This window comes from Tachysurus fulvidraco, chromosome 5 (assembly GCF_022655615.1).
Source record: "Tachysurus fulvidraco isolate hzauxx_2018 chromosome 5, HZAU_PFXX_2.0, whole genome shotgun sequence".
NCBI lineage: Eukaryota > Metazoa > Chordata > Actinopteri > Siluriformes > Bagridae > Tachysurus > Tachysurus fulvidraco.
This window is the reverse complement of record NC_062522.1, coordinates 27,494,999-27,520,110: the sequence shown is the minus strand read 5'-3', so window position 1 is coordinate 27,520,110 and position 25,112 is coordinate 27,494,999. Positions and strand designations below refer to the sequence as shown.

Below are 25,112 nucleotides of genomic sequence, written 5' to 3'. Positions count from 1 at the left end.
GTTGGTTTTCTCCCCACCAATCTAGCTAGTCAACTTCTCCCATGGGTACCATTTTGTGTGTGGCCCTGGTATACAGAGTACTGGTGCATTCACTCTGCAGTTCTGCTTCATACTCATTTTATAAACACATAAATCCTACACAAGAGCCAAGAGAGCGGATCACATTTAAAATTCACTAAAATGTTTGCAAATGAAAGACAATTTTTAAATTTAAGCCGGAGAGCACTTCATCAGATTGCTTTATGTGGCCGGGGGTCATCATGTGCCAATTCTATGAAAATGGTTACCCCACACCATTGTCACTTCTGTATAGGAGAAATAACAACACTTAATAACAGGCCTGGTTTGAGTATTTCAGAAACTGATGTCTTGCGAATTTCACACACAACAATCTCTAGCCTAAAGCTTATACAGAACGGTGGGGAAATTATAGTGAGTGGTAGCACTGGAGCTGGAAAATGTTTGGTTTATGAGAAAAGTCGGAGAACGCATTCCAGACTGGTTTTAAACTGACAGGAACTCAAATAAGCCCTGTTTATATCTGTTCTGAACAGAAAAGCATCTCAAAATGAACAACATGACAAACCTTGTGGTGGATGCACAAGACTGCATTGGGTTCCACTGCAACCAGCCAACAACAGGAATCTGAAGCTACAGTGGGCACAGACTCACCAAAACTGGACAGATGAAGATTTTTCCATCTTTTCCATTTTCCAATTTACAGCTATCCAGTGTATACACAAAAAGATGACCTGATTAAAATCCATTACGTGTTTTATTAAGTACATGATTAAAAAGTGTGTAATGCTGCATCCCTAGGTGTTTTTGCTAGATTGAGAAGACTTACTGATGTGTGGAAGTCACTTTTTACATCATTTCATTTTCTTATCAAGACAGGTCATTTTTTTGAGGAATTTTCAAGATAACTTTCCCGAGGTTTCTTTCTGCCCGCCTCTCTCTCTCTCTCTCTCTCTCCCTCCCTTCCTCCCTCCATCCCTTCCTCCCTCCATCCCTTCTTTTCGCGCTTTCTCGCAGTCACTCGTTCTCGGTGCGCTTTCGTAGAGCTTTGGGTTGTGTGTGTGTGTTTTTGCTGGAATCTATTGCCTACACGGCGGCTTCGCTTCGCTTCATTAGCAGCCGTGTAGTAACGAGTCGGTATGTCTGCGTGAGGATAAGAAAGACCGAAGGGCGCGTTGCTTGAAGTGAACATGAAGTCGCTGCGCCTCTGGATCCTCCTCGCTGTAATGACCGCGTGTCAGCAGCTCGCCACTTCGGCCACATACGGTACGTCATGCAACACGCACTCTGCTGTTTTTGTGGAGGGGCTGCGGGATTGCGTTAAAGCCAGTGGCCACAAACATACCGCTTACATCCATGGAGGATGTAAGCCTGAAGTTGGAAAAACGTGATAATTCATGCTACTAGTTATTTGTTTATTAGTTCAATCATATATACACGAGTCTATATTTCAGTCAACTCGTTCGTGATGTTTTCTGCTCCTGCAGCCGTATACATGCGTTTATCGTGACTGCATCTGTAAAGCAAGCTTACAACTTACAGTTTAACTACATTGTCAATTCTACTATTATTTTTTCTAAACCAGTGCAACAGAATTGACGTCAGTAAGCTATAAAATATACACTCCAAATGCAAACTATTAATAATAATAACAACAACAATAATAATTTATTATTATTGTTGTTGTTATTATTATTATTATTATTATTATTATTATTATTATTATTATTATTATTTCTGCATCTCGTGAGCATCTAACCTTTAAACATAATGAAAATCCAAATCTAAGCAGGATCACTGTGTCATTTCCTGTATGGCCAGAACTTGGCAAAGTCTTTGTAAACAACTGTTGCAAGGAAAGCTATTCAGACAGCTTACCCTGCATTTTCTGTCGGCACAAGAAAAGAGAGATGAGTTTCTGCAATAAAGATGGCATCCCTTCTTCCTTATACAGGCCCTTCAGCATGCACTATGACTCATCCATGAAGCAAAGCTGATCCAGTCACTGATGTGTTCAGTCTATCAATGTAGAGTGCATTCTTATATATAGATCCAGTCACTGATGTCTTCAGTCTATATACTGTATATGGTCATATATACATATGTGTGTGTGTGTCATTTTTAAATACAGCTGTAAAAGGCATGTTGTACAGAAGACATTAAGTCAATAGTGCAGATCAGTGCAGCTCTGATCACTAATGTGTTCAGCTTGTCAGTGCATTTATGAACGCATGTGAAGAACATATACATGTTTTCACATTTACCAAAAAGCAATATTATTCTTCAAATCTTCGATCTTGGTCAGTGTTACACTGTGCTGTTTTCAGACTGATTTTGCTTATTCTAGACAAATGCATATTTGAAAATAAGTCAAGATTCTCAGAGCAGGATGGTTGCTGTGATGCAACAACCATTAAAATCCATTTTTAGAACGGAATAGGTTTATCTGAGTCACCAAACTGCTACAAATAATGCAATGGCAAGAAGTTAAATTATAAATGAAACATTCTAGAAAAACATCCTTGCTGCCTCAAGTTTGAATGTTTCTATTTATGCATCCCTATTTTCTGCACAAATATGGACTGAAAGCATTAAGTGATTGTGGTAATTTTCTTTAAATCTCACACTATGACATCATCTGTATTAGAATTGAGACAAAATTTCATTACATCAGCAAATCTCACTCAACAAAGTGTTTTAAGTAATAATCTTAAAAGACTGCTGACATTAACATAGTCTAAGCTTCCTTTAAAACATTCAGAAGTACGAGTGTTAGATCAATAGCACTGTTTTAGAGATATTATTTAATTTATATGACTGAATTGCTAGATATTTTTGGATTTTCAAGATTGAGCCTGAAACTATTCTTTGAAGTGGAACAAACATTCAGACCAGAATAATTTAGCTGGTATTTTAGAAGTTGGTATCTAAACAGGGATACAGAATGTGGGGGTGCTGACAGTGCTACAGTACCACAGATTTTCAGGAGTCTTTTGAAATTCAACTGCATCTGCTACAATAAAAATATAACATTGATAACACACATAACATGTATGCTGCCTAAAATTCCAACATTCTCAGTGTAAATGTAAAACCCCCTATTCCCATGTGTCTCAACTGAGAGTGTTTGTTTTAGCTCAATTCACCTTGCCAAGGATAACTATGCAGCTGTGTGCAGATGCATTTCAGCACCATGGATAGTGACTGCAATACTATTGTTCCCAGGTACACAGGGCTGGCCTACAAGAGGTGTGTGTGTGTGTGTGTGTGTGTGTGTGTGTGTGTGTGTGTGTGTGTGTGTGTGTGTGTGTGTGTGTGTGTGTGTGTGTGTGTGTGTGTGTGTGTGTGTGTGTGCGCATTCTGTTTGTGTTAATCCCTTGTGAAACATGCTTTGTATTCCCAAAGCATATGTTGTACCAGTTAGTTATTTTCAGTATTTGTTATATTCTGAGAGGGAACGACCCTCAGATTCTGGCATGCGTTTGCACTCTGCATCTGCAATCTGGCCTCTTCTGCTGGCTGACTCACCTCTGACGAGTTGCCTTCTATCACACCATCAGTGTAGGAATTTCGGCTTGCGTGTTTGTTCAGAGCAAAACAGAATCCGGTTATATCTGAAGACATTACATTACTGTTTGTGTATCAGTGCAAAAAAATCAAGGAAGAATGAGTTCCTTGATTGTACAATTGTTCATCCAGCTGTCTTGGTTGTGTGATTGAATTGTGGAAGCTGAGGAGATAAAGGTGATGGGGCAGAGCATTTAGAGCTGTAGATAATTACGTTGAAGAGATGTTCATTTGTTGAGTGCTCACCTCATTACAGCCCCATTGTACAAAATGCAAACATTACCTATTATACTGCAAGATATTCAGAAGGAAGACAGAATAGGAATTCAGAAGTAACACAGAATAGAGGACAAATCCAATCAGTTTGACCAATAGCAAATAAACAACTCCTCCCGTTGTTTATGAGGAAACATTTCCATCCTTACAGAAGTAGTCTTTCCAGAATGAAAAGACAAAAAGGTCACAACAGCTCACAGAATTGTTTGCAGAGTACTGTTTGTAAGTTATCTGCTACAAGCTTCAAAGTCACTATATCCCAACCCAGTAGGACACCAATGGGAGATTTTGGAATTCACTCTACATTACCATCAGCCAAGAAGAATAAACTGGAAAAGAAAGTATTCAGTATCCACTACAGTTCCAGAGAATTCAACGAATCCCTGACACAACTCATAACTATATGATTCTGGCCCACCACATATTAATGAAACAAATGGGATTTTATTTTCATACAATGCAAGAGGATATTCACTATGAATCAGTGTAACTCCATCATCTACTGTCATTTTCTGACCCTCCATTCACCTTTGTCCTGCCTATCATTCTTCCCTATTTGTCTCTCGTACACACTGGTTCAAGAAGCTCCAGATAAGCAGAGATAAAGTAGAAAGGAGGTGCCCACTGCTGGCACTAACAACAGAACACAGAGAAAAATGTCAGGAAACTCCCACTCCATAACTAAGTTTATTATACATGGAGTGTGCATTGAATACAGGTACAGGATGTCCATGCGTTTGAGGTTTTGATCTCACATTTCATTTTTATATTAACAAGGTCTGGTGGTGTTTGTTCTTTCCAGGATGGTGACCATGCACTTTGTAAACACTGTTTGTCTGTTGCTATGGTACCAGATGACTGACAGAACCTGATAAGCCTGCCACTGGCAAATGAGTTTAGACTGTTGAGGTTAAGACTTAATCTACTTTATGGAAAAAAATTACAATTGATATGGACAGCTGGTCAGTCACGTGTTGTTTCAACACTTACCTGCATTGTAGCAAGCAGCAAAGGTCAATCTTGCTTATCAACTAGGAAACACACACTCACACACAGAATTTAAACCCCAATATTTTGTCTCCACAGCCAATGGAGTCTACCTTCTCACTAACAGTTACTTAGTCTTCTGTCATCTGTTTTTCATCACTCTGTTTGTTCTTTCTCCTGCACAGTCTACATGTCTTTTCTTCACTTGCTCTCTCTCTCTCTCTCTCTCTCTCTCTCTCTCTCTCTCTCTCTCTCTCTCTCTCTCTCTCTCTCTCTCTCTCTCTCTCTCTCTCTCTCTCTCTCTCTCAGGCTGTTTGTTTGATGGGGGGCTTTGCTCCAGTGGACAGGTCTGTTGGGATGGTAAGTATGCAAGCAGACAACATTTTACTTTTCCCACTCTGAATATATATTTACATATCTAAACTGATTTCTGGCCCTTTTTAATGTGAGAAAAGAACTTTCAGGGAATTAACATTATGTCTGTAATGTTTTAAATGGTTTACATTTAAGAATCTGCCAAACATTTCTTATATCATTCCTTTTCGTTTTTATGCATTTGTTTGCACTTATTTGGATTAACGGGCCAGAAGCAAACGTTAACCCATATGTTTGTTTGTCCAGATAATATTTTGTACTCCATTACTTCAATTTGGGTTCATATGGTGTTTGGGAGAAGCCCATTCATATGTGTAAAATACTTGAAACAGTACAGACAAATTATTCCATAAGCACTGCCTTTTATGATCACCTGGTTTTACCCGGTGACAAGGACCTAAACGTTTCTATGGCAACTGCGACATCACTAAGGAAAACACAACATATTTCTTTCAAGGTTCTGTCTAAGGGAGGGATAAAAGTGAAAAAAGAGAGAAAATGAGTCATAGTGACATTTCTACAGTTAGTTCATGAATAATATCAACCCCAAGCATACAGTGTTTTAAACAGTGAAAAAGGCTTAGTAGACTTCTTAGGGTGCGCACTTGGTTTAATTCTGATTCTTCTTACTTTTGATCTGTATGAAATAATTAGCCCGTAAATATATGTAAAGAAATGTACAGTATGTATGTGCTAGCCGGACTGGTCTAAATAATTCAAATATTTGAGCATTTGTTCATGACATTAATGTTTATTTCCCTACTTAAAATTCTGTTCCTACTTCCGATATTTTACATTTCTTATGCTTACCATGCCATATGTCACAGGTTCCCAGATTGAGCCCTGGAGTCCTCCTGACCTGCACACTTTAGTATTTTTCTTGGTTTAACACACACTTCAATGCAGGGCAGATTGTAATTAGATAAGTCGTGTAATTAGGTGTGTTCATTGGGGAACATGACCAGGTTTGGGAACCTGTAACATAATATACGTGACTTCCGGTAAGAATTGTATCATGTCATATGACTTATAGCATGTTCTAACTTATATAATTGACAAATATTGATCATAGTTCTCAAATGAAATTGTTTATCCCATTCCCATTAAAAGCCATTAATCAGTGGTGTGTGTGTGTGTGTGTGTGTGTGTGTGTGTGTGTGTGTGTGTGTGTGTGTGTGTGTGTGTGTGTGTGTGTGTGTGTGTGTGTGTGTGTGTGTGTGTACCATTATTATTATTATTATTATTATTAGTAGTAGTAGTAGTAGTAGTAGTAGTAGTAGTAGTAGTAGTCGTCACTGAAACTCTGTGTGACTTTCATTCATTTTTGGTATCACAGTTATTGTTGCTCATACATAAACAATTAATATTGCTGCATATATGTGATATAATTTGACCTTCAGTACTAAATATAAAATTATGAAACATAATTTGGTTGACAAAATGATTATTCCGTAGGGTTGTTTGAGCATGAGTATTTTATTATTCATACACCAATGGTTATTCAAAGCCTTGTAAATGCTGTTTGAGTCAGCACGACTAATGACTTGTATTCAGTCAGTCTGCTTTCTTGTGAGTGTAAAAGTAAACATATCATGCTCTTGGCAACCTTACAGCAATATGACTGTGTAAAAATGTCTCAGAAGGTAATAACCAAGTAAATGTTCTCTGTAGATAAAAATATTCTCTGTTCCAAATGAGATAGATAGAACAAATATCTGTATGCAACCAGTTTTGCAGCATTATTGGTATGTGTCAGATGTGCATGTATTCTTACGTGCTTTCTCTGTCATTCCAGATGAGTTATTTGGGCAGTGCTTTTCACAGCAGCAAGAGAGATTTCGCTACAGGGTGACTGCTGGCTTACTGGACAGACTACAATCTTTACTGCAAATGCTCATGAGAAAAGGTCCATTACACACGTTTTCCTAATGGTTATATTATCTTGTATCTTTAATACTGATTTACCACAGAGACTCCTTTAGGCTCATAAGTGTATACAATGGCATAGGCACAGTGCACAGTATAAACACACAATGAAATGTTATGTTCCATCTGCTAGCATAAAAAAAGAAAAATATGTTATCGTGGTTAGGAAGGCCGAGTGTATTATTACTGATATCGAGGCATATTTTGTCCAATGTTTTTTTGTAGGTCTGACCTGGCAGGATGAAGCCACCCAATCAATTGTAGATAAGGAGCTTAGCATGGTTGAGAAGATCCCACTGTCAATTGTGAAGAATACTCCCTCCTCCAAGTAAGGAATTACACAATTTAAAGTATGTATTTTTTTATTTTAAAAAGCATGCATATTGTGTATTTAAAGCATATACAATTTTAAGTGCCCTACTTATTGTAAAAACATACTGTATGTCCAGTGGCATTTCAGAATACACAGTGTTACACATAACAACAATTAATACATCTTGGTGTTATTTCATGTGCAGGGCTTATATGTAAAAATAAAAAAAAAATTAAGAAAAAAAACCCTAAATATTTTATGCTTTTTTAAAATTCATACATCTTTGCCAAGAAAAAGATCCAGTGCCTGGGTTCCCCTACATAATAAGTTATTGACCAGCACAAACGCATGCAGTAAATCAAGTGAATTACCTCAAGAAATCAATCCTAAACCTCAGCTCCTATTACACTCTCCCTCAAATGTGTGAATGCAGTTCACACAGAAAAGCATAATGCAACACTCCACCCAGACCTGAAAGCACTCTCATAAAGACAATATATTACCCTGCTCGCAGTCCCTTTTCCTACCAACAGTGCTGTTACTCTGGACTGACCTCCCTGATAGGCCAATTAATTAAAAAATAAATAGAAAATCAGCCCATACCAGTCATTCTTGTCCTCTCAGAAGTCTGCGTATCTAGGGAAGTATCCAGTGCCATCCTTATCCATTTACCATGATCTTTCCCTCCTGTCTTCTTCCGCCTCAGCTAAAGCAAACAGGAGGATGACTAGCTGAATAACAGGTAAAGTCAAGTACATTCCCTAAAATTTGCAAACATGGAAGATTTCATTCTGGGACTTCCTTATGGCTATAAGCACCACAGGTACAAGGCTCCCAGGAAGGATCTTCGTTCTCCTTATTCTTAATTTCTCAACTCTTAATCTCATAACTTTCTACTTCCTGTTATCCCACAAATCAACCTAACATCCTCAGCACTATAGAATGCATGTCCAGTCTCCTGCTTCCAGGGTCAATATTCCGGTCCTCATTAACACCCCCCACCTCATCAATAAAATATAGATGTCATTAAATAACGAGTACATATAGTTTTATCTATGACAAGCATTAATAGGTATTAAGAGTATTGACTTTAGATGTGAATTTTACTTAAAAGAAGATTGATCTCAATCTCAGAACCCATTCTTGTCCTTCAACATGCATTCATCTTAATTAAAATGACCACTTGCTTCTTATGCCTAGTTTTCATTCTCTTTCAGCTAAAGATTCACTGGTAACTTTTTTTTCTAGAACAAGTACAAATACATGTTTTTTGTTAATGTTTGATACTGATACCAAAATGATACCACCTTACAGTGGATGAAAAAAGTCTACACACCCCTGTTTAAATATCATTTTTTTTGTGATGCAAAAAAAAAATAAAGATAAATCATACCACATTTTTTATATGATTTATTTTGATGTTAAATTAATGTGAAATTGCAACCTAAAAAAAATAAGTGAAAAATAAGTGTGCACACCCCAAAAAACTAATGCTTTGTTGAGGCACTTTTTGAATTTATTACTCCACTTTTATTTCCTTTATGTTCTTTCACAGTCTAGAATATGCTCTGCTGTGCACAACCTTTTTCAGGTCAATTCACAGATTTTCAGTTATTTCAGGTCTGGGCTTTGTGCAAAATGTTGATATTTTGGTGAAGCCATTCCTTTGTTGATTTGGATCTATGCTTTAGGTCAATGTTGTGCTGATATTCTTCTCGTGCCAGGAATGAGGACATGCAGAAAGCCTCCAATACTTGTCAGATATTCCTGCAGCTCCTTTAAAGTTGCTGTGTGTCTTCCCTGTTAAATATTCAGCTTGTTATGTTGTACATATTAGAGCGATGTCCTGTTCTAGATAATATTACTGTGGTGCTTTACTTTTCTTCACTTGATCATATTCTATGGTATGTTTGAATTCTTTTTACCCCACTCCTCATCAAAAATTAGGGTACATACCTAATCTAAGTACATAGATGTTATAGTACAACCAGGTCTTCTTCCCAAAAATCTTTCAATTCAAATTTTTTACTTTATTTGTATAGGTTGCTATTAATATTAAAGTCCTTAAAGGTCTGAAATGATTTTTTTAGTTTCTTAAATAAAAGAAAAATGCAATTTGAACAGGGGTAAGTAAACTTTATATCCATTGTAATTTTATTCAATCAAGGGTGTCATGAAGGCTTTTATTTAGCCTTATTTTCTTTGGTTTCTGCACATTTAGTAATCCACTCCTGTGCTTATGGTGTTTAAACAATATCTGTAATAGAGAGTGTGAGAGTGGCCGATCTGATTGTGCAAAGCAGTTTCAGTGAACCTCATCTTTGAAAATGAGCACAATGTGCAATTGCATCTTGACTCATGAGCAGAGTTTAGACAGCATTTCTTCCAATCTTCTTTTCACCCAGATCTAGTGGAGGGCCAGCAGACCAGCTAAACCCCAAACTCCAGCGGTACATGGACTACATGATTGTTGATCCTCCTCAGTCCTCCCTTCACATGCAAAGCCTGGAACCTTATACCTATCAAAAGGTTAGGACATGTGTTCATAGACACACACACATACTCAATGACAATGACATTTTTAAATCTGTTCTTTTTTAAATACATTTTCATTCATTCTGACTGTTCATATTCTCACCATGCAGTATGGTTACCAAGATGAAGAGGAGCGCTCTCTAAACCTGGTGGATGGGAACATGTACCACACATCCTCCTCTAGAGTGCCAAGGCCTCGTCCTAATGCTCTGGATAAGGACACACAGCTGCTTCAGGATCTGATGTCTCTCCTACTCTCCTCTCCTGGACAGACCAACACCGGCCATCGGGTGGCGACACCCCTCTCAACTTCACCTTTCTTCGAGGACCTGGACTTCCCACTGGAGTACAGCAAAAACTATGTTTCCAAAGGCATGGGGGGCAGTAGCCAGGAACAGAAGAAGAAGTCCTCCAAGCAGTCTAGGCCTGATGATGACGGTGAGTAAGTCCTGGGAAGTGGGAGAACTGCAGTTTTTTCTTTGGTGTTGTCACAGAAAATCCAAGAGATGCATTAGTACCCATAGGATACAACATACGTACAAGGCAATCCATAATTTGATATAATTCTTGATCTGTAAAATCCTAATATTTGTTCCTAAAATTTATCTTAAATTTAAAAAATCCTAATATTTGTTGAAAATGTGAGAGCCTCCTTACATATAATCAGCCCACACATACTACAAGATTTGCCCAGAATAAAACATCATATACTTTCCGATTACGCAGACAATTATAGCCCTGATCATTAGAATTTTAAGAACCTGGGCTCTTGTTGATTTTTCATGAACAAATTTGACGATTTTTTTTTTCAGCTTTTGTTGGTTATTGTTAAAACTGTGTTTTCCCATGAGACAAACGGCACATTACATATCCCACATTACAGGAGTCATAAATATGACACATATTTCATATGTATGATTTCAAATCTGTTTAGATGCAACTGGGAGCCACAATGACTTCGTAGTTAACATTTCACCTTACTTCATCTACCATATGTACAGTATAGAGTTTGCATGTTATTCCCCTGCTTTGGGGGTTTCCTCCAGGGATGTCCATGATCTCCTCCCAAGTCGAAAGATGTATGATGGTTGACATCTCTGAATACTCTGTAGTGTGTGAAAAGGGGTGTGTACATAATTGTTCTGTGTGAATCTCATCCAGGGTGTCCACTGCCTTTTACTCTATCCCCTGGGATAGATTACAGGTGCCCTGTGTATGTCAAGTGGTACAAAAAAGGCATGGATGGATGGATAAATACAGCTTAGAGTGTGTGTCAATACTGCATTTTAGACATCCTGGGGCCCAAGTATAAGAAACTGTTTAGGGACTAAATTTTAAATGATGTTAACACCTAAATATACTGTATAAATTAGCCCAAAACATCATAAATAGTCTGAAAGTTTTGAGCAAATGCACAAAGCAAAAGTCTTGTAAAAGAAGGCAAATTGCTGACTTTCTGACTGCTGGCTTTATGTGCTGGCATTTTGTACAGACCCCACTCAGCAGAATCTGAATGAGCTGCTATTGCAACATGGCTTTGACCTGACTCATGTGAACCCTGCAGACCTGGAACGTCTCTATACTGTCCTGGATCTCCTGCAGAGTGAACCTTCAATCCCACGCAGTCAGGGTGATGCTCTATCAAATACTGTTCCTTTAATAAAAAAGCTTTTGATATGGGCCATTTTTGTCAGCACAGTAGTAACAGCTTACACTTTCTTTTTTCCATAGATCATACTGTTGATTCATCTGCCCCACAAAAACTGGTAAAACTGTTTTATCCAAGAATTACACAAGATAGATCTGTATTTGCACTGTTGTTCATGTATATTTGAGGTTATATCTATTAATTTGACTTTTCCAACAGAAGGAAGTGTATTTCTGAATTACAGGACATTACTGACCACTATCATATTAACAAATTGATTTTTAATTGGCCTGTTTGCTTTTTACAGAAGATCACTGAGGGAGAAATGACACACATGGGGGAAAAAGCTTCAGCACCAGCCATCTCCTCATCTTCCTCTTCTGCTATGGAGGGTTCCAACATCGGTGGATCTCCACAGTCCAATGATATTAAAGAGGAAGCAAGTTTAGAGGCTCCTGCAGCCTTGATGAAACAGGACAAAGGGTGGAAGGTAGAGGAAAAAGGTTGGAAAGGAGTCCTCAATGCAACACCAGCAAAGAATCAATCCCAATACAAAGAAGAGTATGGATATATTGTTACAAACAAGAGGTACAACCATTGCCACATGTATTCATCTGCAAAGTGTTTGAGTAACTCACTGCACAGTTCCCATTTATCCATTGATCCATCCATGCATCCATCCATCCATCCATCGATTCTTAATTTTCATCAAAACCCTTCATTTTGGATGGATTATTTGTCTGTGTTTGTGGGATGTTTATGTAATTTGTGGTACCTGTGTTTGTATGTGGCACATCAATGTGTGTCTCTACAGTCCCCTCTCTCTGTTTGATGGCATTCGTCTTTTGGTGGCCCTGACTAAGAGGATCCATCTCACCATTGGCTCTTTTATCAACATCAGGTAATATCAGTCACTATGGCAGGAAATCCCAAGCATACAAAATAGTCTTGAGCCTTAACATATTTTCACTGACTGTCTGTATTGCAATACAGTTATTTTTTAGTACCTGGTATGTATCGGCTTAATTTGATTTATAAACTATATTAATATAAAATGATGCACAACAGCTCAGCACTTGCAAATGTGTGTGCAAATACAAGATAGCTCTCATTTATAATAAGCCTTTTGTTTCATATTTCTCATAGTCCACATGTTAAACATAAACATTTATGTTGCATTTTTTTTACTTAATGTTACTCTCAGGTCAGAAATATGTGACCATGGTCAGTGTAATATTAAACATAAAACATTTGCAAATGGATTTATGTATGTTCAGTAGAACATCTTATCCATGCGCATGAAATTTTATGTAGGAAAAAATCACTTAGTAAAAATGTTAAATGAGCCATTTTGGTCTGAACAGAAAATTAGAGCAAAACATATTTGCAAATGAGGCTTATTTATATTTCAAATTCTTTAGTTCTTGACTCAGCATAATGCCCCAATCATGATTCTCTAAACCTTTTGTATCCTGAGTCCAAGTTGTGGTGAGGTGGAGGCCTAACCTGGGGTCCCAAGTGTGGTGAAGAACTATGTGGTGGCAAGGAATGAATGGCATGCTCATCTATGAGGCACCCTGACCCCTTGATCGTCAACTTAGCCACTAACCTCCTCCCTCATATCCCCTGTGTTCCTGTAGCCTGTACTTGTTTTGTGTGCATGACTGTTAAGTTCTGTTTGCAGCGTGGTAGGTCCGGCTCTCACATTCCAAGTTCGCCCGAACAGCCAGAACCTGTCAAATGCTGAAGTGGCGGAGAAGGCTGGTGAGTGTAGAAGAACAATTCTTTGTCAAACAATTAAGCACACATTAGATCTGTACCATTCTCAATAAACATTATTTGCTACTTTGCGAAGTAAATCTTTTAATTTCTTTACTGTCATTTTGAGCAGTGGCTGACAAGAACTTTCTAGAGTCTGAAACTGGGCTGAATGTGCTTCAGGCAGGTGTTGGAGAGGTACGTGTTTTTTAGCCTACGTCTAGAGTGTTTACACGTAGATACTACAGTTTATTCGAAAAACACATTTTAGGTTGTCTTCATAAGAAACCTGATATGTGAAATGTGTAACAGAGTATTACTGGCCTATTATTACCATACCGCCTGATCACCAATACCTGGAAAGATGATGCGCTCATCCAAATCTGGCTGCCAGATCCCAGGCACAGCTCAAGCTTCATAAGATGTCCCTGGCATGACACAGATAAAGCATAGCTTACAAACGTGTTACTTTGTACTCAAAGCCTAAATACTAAACGTGCATTATATGACATGGATATTTGATTTGATCAGTTTGGTCCAGATACCAAACATTTCCTTTAACACACATGCTTAATCCGACCGTTAATCCACACGGGTACAGCTTCGTTTGTTTTTTATTCCTCTCTCATTTCGTATCACTCAAAACCTGACAGAGCTTCTCTGAAGAGCCATTAACACCCCCCACCCTTTTCATCCCGCCTCGTCACCGTGCGCTCTGTTGCCATGACGACGACTTCATAAGTGTCAAACTGACAGGCGCGCGCGGGATTTCGTTCGCGCGCGGCCGAGCTGAGGCGTCCCACAAGCTCGTCTGTTCCAGCCTGGTGTTCCGTTTCGCTGATTTATTAAGATCCCTAGTGTCGAGCTCGTCTTGTCTCAAGTCTCAGTTTGGGTTTCCGCAACTAAAAACCGACGAATAAGGCTAAAATAATTTATATATCGCTCGACGGCATCACGTTTGTCCGCCGGTTCTGCACCTCAGACGCCGTCAGTCAACCGTCTCAAGTCTGTGTTTGTATCTGAGGTGAGTTACAAACTTCCCCACTGCTTTAATTGTTGATTTAAATGGCCCATTTTCATAAATACAGCTGTTACAAATTATCCTCATCTGAGTGGCTGAGTTAATTTTTTTGTTTTTAACGTAAAATTAAATCATTGAGCTTGTTTTTTTTATTTAGTTGTTGCTTGTATAATTTCTATCAAATCTTTATGGAAAATAAAGGGTTCGACGGTTCCAGGTGTTTTCATTTGGCTGCCTTGTAAATCTAAAATAAACCTTAAATACAACTATGTATAAATCCTTATACACGTATATTTTATTTTATCCTATTACATCATAATTATATAATCTGTTATAGATCTATTATATAATACGAATTATTAGAATTATTGTAAAACTGGGTCACATTTATATACATCACAAATTAGAAAGATGCATATGTAAATGTGACCCAGTTTTGCAGTAATTCTGTGTAATTGTATTTATCCATGTATTTTTTTAGTTAATTGTAAATGAATAATTGAATTATTGAATCAAACCAAACCCTAAATATATAAGTGAATCAACATTTCTAAAAGCGAATAAAACAAGCATGTTCTTGGATGTAGGTAAGGGAATCCTGTAGTGCACTCACCTCACTTCGCTGCAATGTCTTCACAGACAGTGATGTCAGGTGAGGCGGTTGCTGTGGCGACAAGGTCAGCGCAGTTGCCACGAACATGATGATGTAATGCCCTGACTCCTGTGTGGTCTGCCTCATATCAATAGAGAGGCAGAAATAGAAAACAAGAGCATATCTCAAGCTAAGGCTTCAGGAGGAGTCTCAGATCAGGATTCGGATGAGGAATAATGAGTTGCAGTTTGTATAACTGAAGCTGAACTACAGAATAGACCTGTCACTCTATCTGTCCGTTCCGCCTCTTTATATTTATATTTAGAATATATTTATTCTTTTTTGTCACTTTTGATGGCCAAAGGGTTTACATCAGGTTACCATGGCAACTGCTGCCCCTACTGAGGCTTATGGTAACCCAGACAACAGGGTGGGAGGTGCAACCTCCTTTTGAGATGCTTGGTCTGTCTTGTGTGTGCCTGTTCCCGCTTTCCCACTCATCTAATTCCGTTTCCTTTGAAAAAGGTCTAGCAGAATAGAGTTGCTTGGGTGGTCTCTTGACAGAACGAGGATTTAACTCATTCCACCACAGAAAAGAAGTTCAAGGATACTTGTTTGTTACTAAAGCTGTAATTTGCATGGATTAGTTTCACTAAATTAGTTATTTCTTCACAAAAATAATACATACTGAAGGAGCATGCATTTGTCAGAAATCATAATAGACCTGACATACTATAACATTCATACACAAACCTTAAATGAATAGTGCAGCATGGTTCAACCTAATCTCTGCCCACTGCTTCTGTAGCATAAACGTGATTACACAGATAAAGAATTTTAAAATGAAATGAAAATGTACTCCATCAAAATATTCCTGAAAAACCTAAAACATGAAAGGTGCATTTGTGGAAAAAATAAATAAAGGACAGGGTTTGTTACCAGCCCAAAGTTAGCTGTATTAATTAAAGAATGTTGAATCATACTTTCTACATGTTTATCATTAAATTTCATGTTGCGAAATGTCCACAAATCTAGAAAAAAAAAATCTCACAAAATGAGTTGCTGTTCTAACAGCTACAAACACATTTCCACAGCAGTCTCTTTTTCTCTTTCCTCAAGGTAATATTTTACAGACAAACTGTAAAATCCTCTGTGCTGAAGACTCCTGTGCAGGAAAAAAATTACATTGCAATGACAACGATGGCTTGTTCCAAAAATACTTAATATTTAAGTCTCCTCACAGAAATCTTCACCATATCAACAATTTCACGCTTTATTCAGTTTATTTATATATATATATTTTTTTCCCCTTACAGAATAAAGATGGGGTGCCAGTGGCAATGCGTGTGCGCAACAGCAGCCAGTGGGTGTTTCTTATGTTTGTGGGCGTGGCTTGTGTGGGTGGGCTCTTAGTGGGCTCACTAACTATAGCATGTTTGCATAGTCATGCTCAGCAGCTGGCTTCCAGGAAGTTAGGCTTGGGTCCAGAGGCAGGCACTGGCACCCACTATGCCTACCAGGTTAGTTGAAATCTTCACTGCATCAGACAGAACTATATTTCATGATCAAATACTTTGGATATCATTCAAATTTTTAAGTTTGCTGTTTTTAGTTATTTTGTTTGTCCCACTTTTAGGATCTCTGTAGGCAGCACATGGCTGCTAAATCCTCCGCAGGAAGGCAAGAAAGTGGTGTTTCTGCAGGAGGGAGTGGGACCGGAGGAGCAGTAGGAGGAGCTGGAACAGATACTTCAAGGATCAGTAGTGTATCGTCTCAGTACAGCGATGCCCCTCAAGCCAGCCCCAGTTCACACAGCAGCACTCCCTCCTGGTGTGAGGAGCCAGCACAGTCAAACATGGACATCTCCACTGGCCACATGATACTGGTAAAGACAAAGATGCTATCACCATGTTTTGCAATGTTGAAGTCATTTTCCAAATGCATCAGTGGTACACACTCATACACACACTCTCTTCTGTCTGTCTCCCTCTGTAGGCATATATGGAGGACCATGTAAAGAATAAGGACCGTTTGATGAAGGAGTGGGAGGCATTGTGCTCTTACCAAGCAGAACCCAGCACTGTGTCTGTTGCTCAGAACGAATCAAACATTAAGAAGAACCGCTGTCCTGATGCTGTGCCATGTGAGCCTTCTGAACCAAATAAATTGCCCCATTAAAATGAAGCCCCATCAGAGCAAATTCCCCTTTTCTTTCATGTTTTTGCACCACCACTGTGTGTAGGCAAGCTCATTGTTCCCTGACTATTTAACATGTAAACAAAGCTCAGAAGACAGCATTTTCTATTCTTTTGTATATATACATTCACACCCTCTGCTGTTTTGCAGGTGTTAATTGTGTGTAATTCTGTGCTGTACAGATGATCACTCCCGGGTGAAACTGAAGGCTGAGGTTAACCCCTCAAGGGCTGACTACATTAATGCCAGCACCATAGTAGGTTGAAGTATTTAATTATAAACAGCTACTTATGATTATGCACATGTCTTGTATTAATTAAAAAAAGGAGTGGTTTTCTGCCTTTGAGCAGTCATAAACCCACTCTTAGTTGTGTGTGCTCAGACCTTTCTGACTGGAAAAATGTTTTGCCTGTAAATGATCAAACATTGCACCTTGTTCCTCCTCTGCCTACTCCAACCAGAAAATTCCCACTTTCCCACCCCTCTCCTTTTGGTTGCCAAGGTGACAAAATCCATTTATTCCTCAGCAGTGTGTCTTGGGTTTCGGAATTCCTATTTTGCCGTTGCCATGGCTGAAATGTATTGATCTAGCTCTGGGCGGAGGTGGTGCGGAAACCCCGCTGTTCTGTTGAAGCACGTTTGGATCATCTATTAAGCCTTCTTGTGCACTGATCACATGAATAGCTTGTTGCCATGGTGATAGGCACAATCTAGGGTCGGAAGAAGCCGAAGGCGCTGACCAACAAACTTTTGTCTTTTAGATTGAGCATGACCCCAGAATGCCAGCATACATCGCCACTCAAGGACCACTCTCACATACCATTTCTGACTTCTGGCAGGTCAGTGTGTGTGTGTGTGTGTGTGTGTGTGTGTGTGTGTGTGTGTGTGTGTGTGTGTGTGTGTGTGTGTGTGTGTGTGTGTGTGTGTGTGTTACCGTATAAAATTAAAACTACCATGATATAACTGTAGGTACCAATTGTGAATTTTAAATTTTAACACATTCCCTATGTGTTTTTGTGCTTTATACCTCTCAGCTTAGACACAGGCATAACATACTTGTGACATGGTATACTTCTAATTTTGTAGAGTAATTTTCCCCTTTATTTTTTCCCTTTTCAACCATCAGAGGAAAATTTGAATGTACCTTCACTAATATGGAACATTTGGACACACTTGGACCAAAATTGCACTAATATTACAGTTTTAGAGCCAGTCGGTGTCTCTACCAAAATCATTTAGAAAATATAATTTCACTGAGACACAAACATACACATGATTTGTGTTCCAAAAGACTTGACTATGAATTTCCAAAAGACTTGTCTATGAATTTTACAATCTATGAATTTTCATCTCTAATTGAACTGTTTTTTCTAATCAGAATTAAAACTGCTTCCCAGTTGGTGGCAAATTACATGAAATGCATGTTACATAATTTCACTAGCTTATAATGAAACTTTAAATTTTTAAAAATAAATGACAAAATGTGGGCTAATTTAAATCTCTAAGATGTCTTTTCCACCAAAGTGATGTCAGCTGACTAGTAGAGGGCACTTGGCAGATGAAAATCATGCGGAGAAAAATAGGGAAAAATGGACAACTGCAAGGGAGTTAAATAATTCCAACATTTTGCAAATTCCTCTATTATCAAGAATTTACTCTGATACATCTATTCATTTGGAGCATCTACAATATACAAGTCTCTGTGAAGGAGCTGTTACACTACAATGATAATGTATTAGAACAAGCAAATGCACATCAAACTGTCCTAGGCGCTGAAATGGAGCACAGAGTGATTGCTACAGAGCAGCATCAAGCTGTTCGTTGTGGCAGTGAATATATGAATATATAATGTGTTATGAAGTATAAAGGGAAGAGAGGGTTACCTAACAGGGAGACTAAGACATGTGAGAAATAGAGCTTTGAATTATGTGCATTCTTCAGCACTTAAAATGGACAAAGATGTAGCTCCAAACTAAAACACATTGTCAACGGATTTAGCAAGACAGAGAATATCTGGAGAGTAAATGTGATTGGTATAGGATTATGCTATGTTTTTTTTTAGTTTGTATAACATAACACAAATTCTAATAGTTCTATAGAGTAAAATTCTAAAAGTATTATGCAATAGCTTTTGATTATAATTTTTATGCTTTGCACTTGCTTAATTAAACAAACCAGAACCAATTAATGCCAGATTTCCATTCGCTGATAAATCAGCCGATTTCCAGAATGCCATTAATTCTTACTTTTCTCTTCACCCCGTTAGTGTCTGTGCTATTGTACTGATGTATGCTCGGTGTTATTCCCAGCAGAATGGCTGAGAGATGAGATTTTGTGTGTATCTGTGCGTTGTTTCCGGTAGATGGTCTGGGAGAACGGATGCACTGTGATCGTGATGATGTCTGCACTTGTTGAGGATGGAGAGAAGCAGTGTGATCGTTACTGGCCTGATGAGGGCTCATCCCTCTACCACATCTATGAGGTACATGTGTTCCTGTTATGTATTATGGGGTTTGAAATCTGGGTAAATATCTTGATTTTTATACTTTGTTTTTTCATATAATTGTAAGCTGACTGTAAATGTCACATCATGCACAGGTGAACCTGGTGTCGGAACACATCTGGTGCAATGACTTCCTGGTACGGAGCTTCTATCTGAAAAATGTGCAGACGCAGGAGACACGCACTCTCACCCAGTTCCACTTTCTGAGTTGGCCTGCGCAGGGTATACCAACCTCCACGCGCCCTCTGCTGGACTTCCGCAGGTACTGCACATAAATTTATTCCAAACTTACAGCAAACATTGTTCCCCTATGCTGTTAGCCATCATATTCTTTATTATTTTTTTGTTGTCACGTGTATCATTTAGACATCTTTCTGTCTATGTCCTCATTTGTCTTGTACTCTCTCTTCTCTTTTACATCTGTCTTTTACCTTCTCACTTATTTGTATCTCTCTCTCTCTCTCTCTCTCTCTCTCTCTCTCTCTCTCTCTCTCTCTCTCTCTCTCTCTCTCTCTCTCTCTCTCTCTCTCTCTCTCTCTATCTCGCTTTCTCTCTCTCAATCTTTTTCTCTCTATGCGCGATGGAGCGCAGCGGGGCCCGTGGTATTGCACAGCTGTCTGTGTCATTTTTGTGGTTTGCAGCTAGTAATCTGACTCCAGTTGCATAGTCACAAAAATGAGCACGGACAGGTGTGGCTGCAGCAAGAGCAACGCTGATGGTACGCTCCATCGCCTCAAAGCCTTCTCCACCTCCTCCTCCTCTTCCTCCTTCTCTTCCCATCTCTATGTATCACACCCTTTCTCTTCCTTTCTCGTTCTGAATTATATATCTGTCAATGTGTATATATTTCTGTTAAAGTGTCCTTGCATGCAAAAATAGCATTCAACAGTGAACCCCATTTATATGGTTTCTGATTACATACATTGGTAGATGGGTCAGTTTATAAACATAGCACTAAATCAACTTTTTTTTGGTACTTCTGTTGAAAGTTTCCTGTGACATGATTTCAGTCTCATGAACTTGGTAGAGGATAAATACTTTCCATATATATTATATTCCACTCATATATTCCACTCATATACATGCTGACATTACACATTTTCTGACACTTTCATCTCTGCATTTCACATGCAATTGTAGGAATTGTAGTAATAAGTAATAACTTAGTTATATATTGCACAGTATATTACTGATATTATTATTATTATTATTATTATTATTATTATTATTATTATTATTATTATTATTATTATTCAGTGTAATGATGTTTCCTGGCTATTTAATAATTCTTTTTGTTCACTGAGAAAAGAACAAAGTAAGCAATTTTTAGTCATTTTTTGGCCAAATGACTATGTTAATGACAGTCTATCTGGTGTTTATATGAATTTCCCCAGTCTTTGAACACGGGCCTTGTTTAACTTCTGGACATCTACTGAATTGAAGTGTGACATGGATGCGAACACTGCATGATTAATGCTCTTTAATGGATGGGCATTTTTCCCCTCTATTTTGTGTCTCTCTCCTCTTTCCCCACAGGAAGGTTAATAAATGCTACCGAGGACGATCCTGCCCAATTATTGTCCACTGCAGGTACACTGTTTCAAAGCAAATGCTTACATATACAAGGACTGCTACAACCACATTTTTCCTTCATTAGCTGTCAGTCTATTAGGTGCACCTAGCTTTTATGTGCATTTGTTTGTTAGCTTTTATCATCCATATTGCTCACCTTATAGGTATGCATTTCCTAACAGTATCCTTTTCCATCTATGAATAATTTGTTTACCTTGAAAGGACAACAAAAAGGTCTCAGTTGATTAGATATTATTTGGGTTGTATCTTAGTATGCATCTGGCATCTTAGTTCAGATTCAGAATACAATTTTGTCACATATACAACCATAAATATTGTGACATTTAGTAAAATGCTTCATTTCTAATTAAAATATTATTTTGGATATGAGATTTTGGATTTCACTACACATTGTACTGTAAATGGTGTTGCTGATAAGAGTGTAATAGGTACAACAATGATGTTGTACCTATTGTATTGTATTGTACCAACAATAATACACTTACTGTCCACTTTATTACACCCAAGGCTGACTACCACTTAAATGGGCCACGTAGTCCATGTTGTACAGTTAATTACAAATCATCTTTCCCTATCCACAATTATCCAGGTCCATTATCCCAGCCTAAGACTATTCTCAATCCTTCAGTGAAATCAAGGTGTTCTTGCATTCCAGCAACACCAATACACATATTTGTCCCACATTAGTGGTTGGGGTACCTGATAAAAGATCCTGTGCACATACATTATATTGCCAAAAGGTTTTGGGACGTCCCTCCAAATCATTAAATTCAGGTGTTCCAATCACTTCCATGGCCACAGGTGTATAAAATCAAGCACCTAGGCATGCAGACTGTTTCTACAATCATTTGTAAAAGAATGTGTCGCTCTCAGGAGCTCAGTGAATTCAAGCATGGTACTGTGAAAGGTTGGCATCTCTGCAAAAGGTTCGCTTGTGCAAAAGTCGCCAGCTTTCTGCAGTCAATACCTACCGAACTCCAAACTTTGTGTTGCCTTGAGATTAGCTCAAGAACAGTGTGTAGAGAGCTTCATAGAATGGTTTTCCTTGGCCAAGCCGCTGCATTCCGCCTTACATCACCAAGTGCAATGTTGTAATGTTGAAAAAGCACACCACCACTGGACTCTAGAGCAGTGGAGATGGATTCTCTGGAGTGACAAATCACGCTTCTCTATCTGGCAATCTGATGGCCGAGTCTGGGTTTGGTGGTTGCCAGAACAGTACTTGAATGACTGCATTGTGACAAGTGTAATGTTTGATGAAGGGGGGTTATGGTGTGGGGTTATGTTTCAGGGGTTGGGCTTGACTCCTTCGTTCCAGTGAAAGGAACTCTTAATGCTTCAGCATACCAATATATTTTGGATTAAGTATAGGATGTCATTAAAGTCCATGTGCATGTAAAGGCAGAGGTCCCAAAACTTTTGCCAATATAGTGTAGGTATAAGCTAGGTGTACCTTAGAAAATGACACCTGAGTGCATGTAGAAAATCTATACAACAGGGCATGATCTTATAGAAAACTAATCAATGACAGGATGTTGTGATGTTTCACAAAAGAACTTTGATATATTAGGAAAAGCTAACAAACGTTCACATTCTGATGATACGGGCATAATTTTATTTTAAAATGCTTTGTAGCTGTTCTGTTTAATAAATTGGTTTAGGATGACATTCCTTTATAACCGTTCACCCCTTATTTCTATAGTGATGGCACAGGACGGACTGGAACATACATCTTGATCGACATGGTTCTGAACCGCATGGCAAAAGGTGGGTTCTAAGGCTACTAAAATTTTCATTCAGACATACAATTTAATCTATACTATACTCACTTCCTTTTTTCTAAAAAATCAATCCTGTGCTTTTAACCTTAAATATTAAGTGTTTTAGTAAAGACATCATGGTCAGTAATGTAAACAATTCTTTTCTAATTCACAACTGAAAATTACAGTATAGTGTTGCTCTGAGTCATCCCCATCTTCCTTTATTGTAGAGGATAACCTTTTTAGGTCTATTCATTTTCTGGGAAATGCTGTGACTGAACTATCTGTTGTTTTTATGACATAGGGGTGAAGGAAATAGATATCGCTGCAACCCTGGAGCACATTCGTGACCAGAGACCAGGAATGGTGCGCACAAAGGTAACACAACCTCAAAACAAGCAGGCTTGTGATAATGATACCTGTGGCAATTATGAGTACATCAGAAAGTATGTAAATATTACGCTATGCAAGTATAGATCAAGTCTCACAAATATTCTTTCTAGGTTCTTAATATCTGCCTTTCATAATATGCCGAAAATATGTGATAAGACTAAATGGCAAAAATGATACTGGCTTTGCTGTTGAGTTGATGCATGTGCCCTTGTCTATTCACAGGACCAGTTTGAGTTTGCTCTTACTGCTGTGGCTGAAGAAGTAAATGCTATCCTTAAAGCTCTGCCCCAGTGAGCCCTAATCATATGCCTGAAATACACATACACATACAATCCATACAGAATACATTCATGCATGAGCAACTACTACATGGACCTCATGTGTCTAAACCTGCCTCCATCCCACTCCAGCATGTATGCACACACACGCACACGTCCAACCAGCACTCAGCCTGTTTTGTTTCCTACAGTACAGACACACCTTACATCATCTCATCTTCAGTTCATCGAGCATACCGAATCTCTAACACACAGACAGCTTATTTCAGGAACTCCAACTTGTACCTTAAGGATCACTCATTATTTAGTATTAAATACAGAAGAAGTTCATTAACCCTCTGTCCCTCCCGATTTGCCCTGCCTCCGTTTCTCTCTTGTAACCATCGTGATGGCTTTATCCTGATTTTACCTCAGCAGTGCTGTGAGTGTTTTTCCCAGGATTCTCGTCTCCAGTTGCATTAATGGATGACTGGGGGTGAGTGGTGTAGAGACCTTAGGCCAAGATCCAATCTGCCCAAGCTCCATTTGATGGGTTTATGTGGTTTGATGGAAATTGGTTCATTCTGAATATGACCATGATTTTACTTTGTTCTTCTGTCTTCTCTATGCCACCTCATTTCCCTCCTGCCTCTTACACACTTTGACATTCTTAATTGTAATTGTTCTTTTCTTCTTGGATTCCAGCATTAAAAAAAGTATAAAAATATATATGTATTTAAGCAAGAAATATATATTAATTTTGTATTTTGTGGTGAGTAATAAAACAGTTTTGTGAAGTCATGCAGCAGCATCATGCCTCCATGTGGTTTTTTCTTTATTCCACTTGTAATCGACAGTGACAAAGGAATGAAACAAGTAAGTGTATAGAACATATGTGCACAATATACATATGTATGCCCATATTGGGTATGTTGTAATTTCATTTTCAAATATACTTGTTACTACAATGGTCATTAAACTTAAGTCAATGTTTTAAACTTGATTTAAAAATGTTCCATTATAGCCCATTTTTCGAGGCTCATTGTCCCACAATTAATAATGAAGCATTGAGTAACAGATAAGACTATAGTCAGTAATTACCAAGCCATCTACACTTATATTAAACCAAAGGTTTTGGGACACCCCTCCAAATCATTGAATTCAGGTGTTGCTATCACTGCCATGGTCACAGGTGTATAAAATCAAGCACCTAGGCATTCAGACTGCTTCTACAAACATTCATGAAAGCCGAGCAGCTGCATTCAGGTATTACAAATGGTGGGCCAACTCCATATTAAAAATGGGATGTCAAAGTTCATGTGCATATAAAGGCAGACGTTCCAAAACTTTTGGCAATATAGTGTATATGCTAGGTGGAGCTGATAAAATGGCCA

At 38.4% G+C, this 25,112-nt stretch overlaps 1 protein-coding gene and 1 long non-coding RNA gene across 4 annotated transcripts; one reads left to right on the top strand and one right to left on the bottom strand.

Annotated features, from left to right (window-relative positions):
* Positions 1-1,007: 1,007 nt before the first annotated feature.
* On the top strand, positions 1,008-24,529 carry ptprnb (protein tyrosine phosphatase receptor type Nb). 2 transcript variants are annotated; one of them, XM_047813284.1, is made up of 23 exons: positions 1,008-1,284; positions 5,158-5,208; positions 7,019-7,129; positions 7,375-7,477; positions 9,868-9,991; positions 10,108-10,435; positions 11,490-11,627; positions 11,729-11,763; positions 11,953-12,233; positions 12,460-12,546; positions 13,330-13,409; positions 13,537-13,601; positions 16,333-16,536; positions 16,653-16,901; positions 17,012-17,159; positions 17,395-17,468; positions 17,974-18,051; positions 19,575-19,694; positions 19,811-19,977; positions 21,252-21,305; positions 23,011-23,075; positions 23,373-23,446; positions 23,684-24,529. In XM_047813284.1, exons 1-23 carry the CDS (start codon positions 1,209-1,211, stop codon positions 23,753-23,755), a joined length of 2,784 nt encoding a protein of 927 aa, XP_047669240.1. In that variant the 5' UTR covers positions 1,008-1,208; the 3' UTR covers positions 23,756-24,529. The 2 variants fall into 2 exon arrangements, with proteins under 2 accessions (XP_047669240.1, XP_047669241.1); XM_047813285.1 differs by lacking the exon at positions 12,460-12,546.
* LOC113634477 lies at positions 7,533-14,123 on the bottom strand. Of its 2 annotated transcripts, XR_007140536.1 has the most exons (6): positions 13,970-14,106; positions 13,760-13,831; positions 13,255-13,406; positions 12,421-12,559; positions 10,101-10,446; positions 7,533-9,981 (listed from the first exon to the last, which is right to left on the bottom strand). It is a non-coding gene; the product is annotated as an uncharacterized LOC113634477 (long non-coding RNA). The 2 variants fall into 2 exon arrangements; XR_007140537.1 differs by lacking the exon at positions 12,421-12,559 and having other exon boundaries at positions 13,970-14,123.
* Positions 24,530-25,112: the final 583 nt, after the last annotated feature.

Excerpts from the sequence above, each read along its gene's own strand:
- ptprnb (XM_047813284.1), top strand. The coding sequence starts at position 1,209 with ATGAAGTCGCTGCGCCTCTGGATCCTCCTCGCTGTAATGACCGCGTGT. Across the intron at positions 1,285-5,157 it reads CGCCACTTCGGCCACATACG|GCTGTTTGTTTGATGGGGGG; the intron begins GTACGTCATGCA and ends TCTCTCTCTCAG. Across the intron at positions 10,436-11,489 it reads GTCTAGGCCTGATGATGACG|ACCCCACTCAGCAGAATCTG; the intron begins GTGAGTAAGTCC and ends CATTTTGTACAG.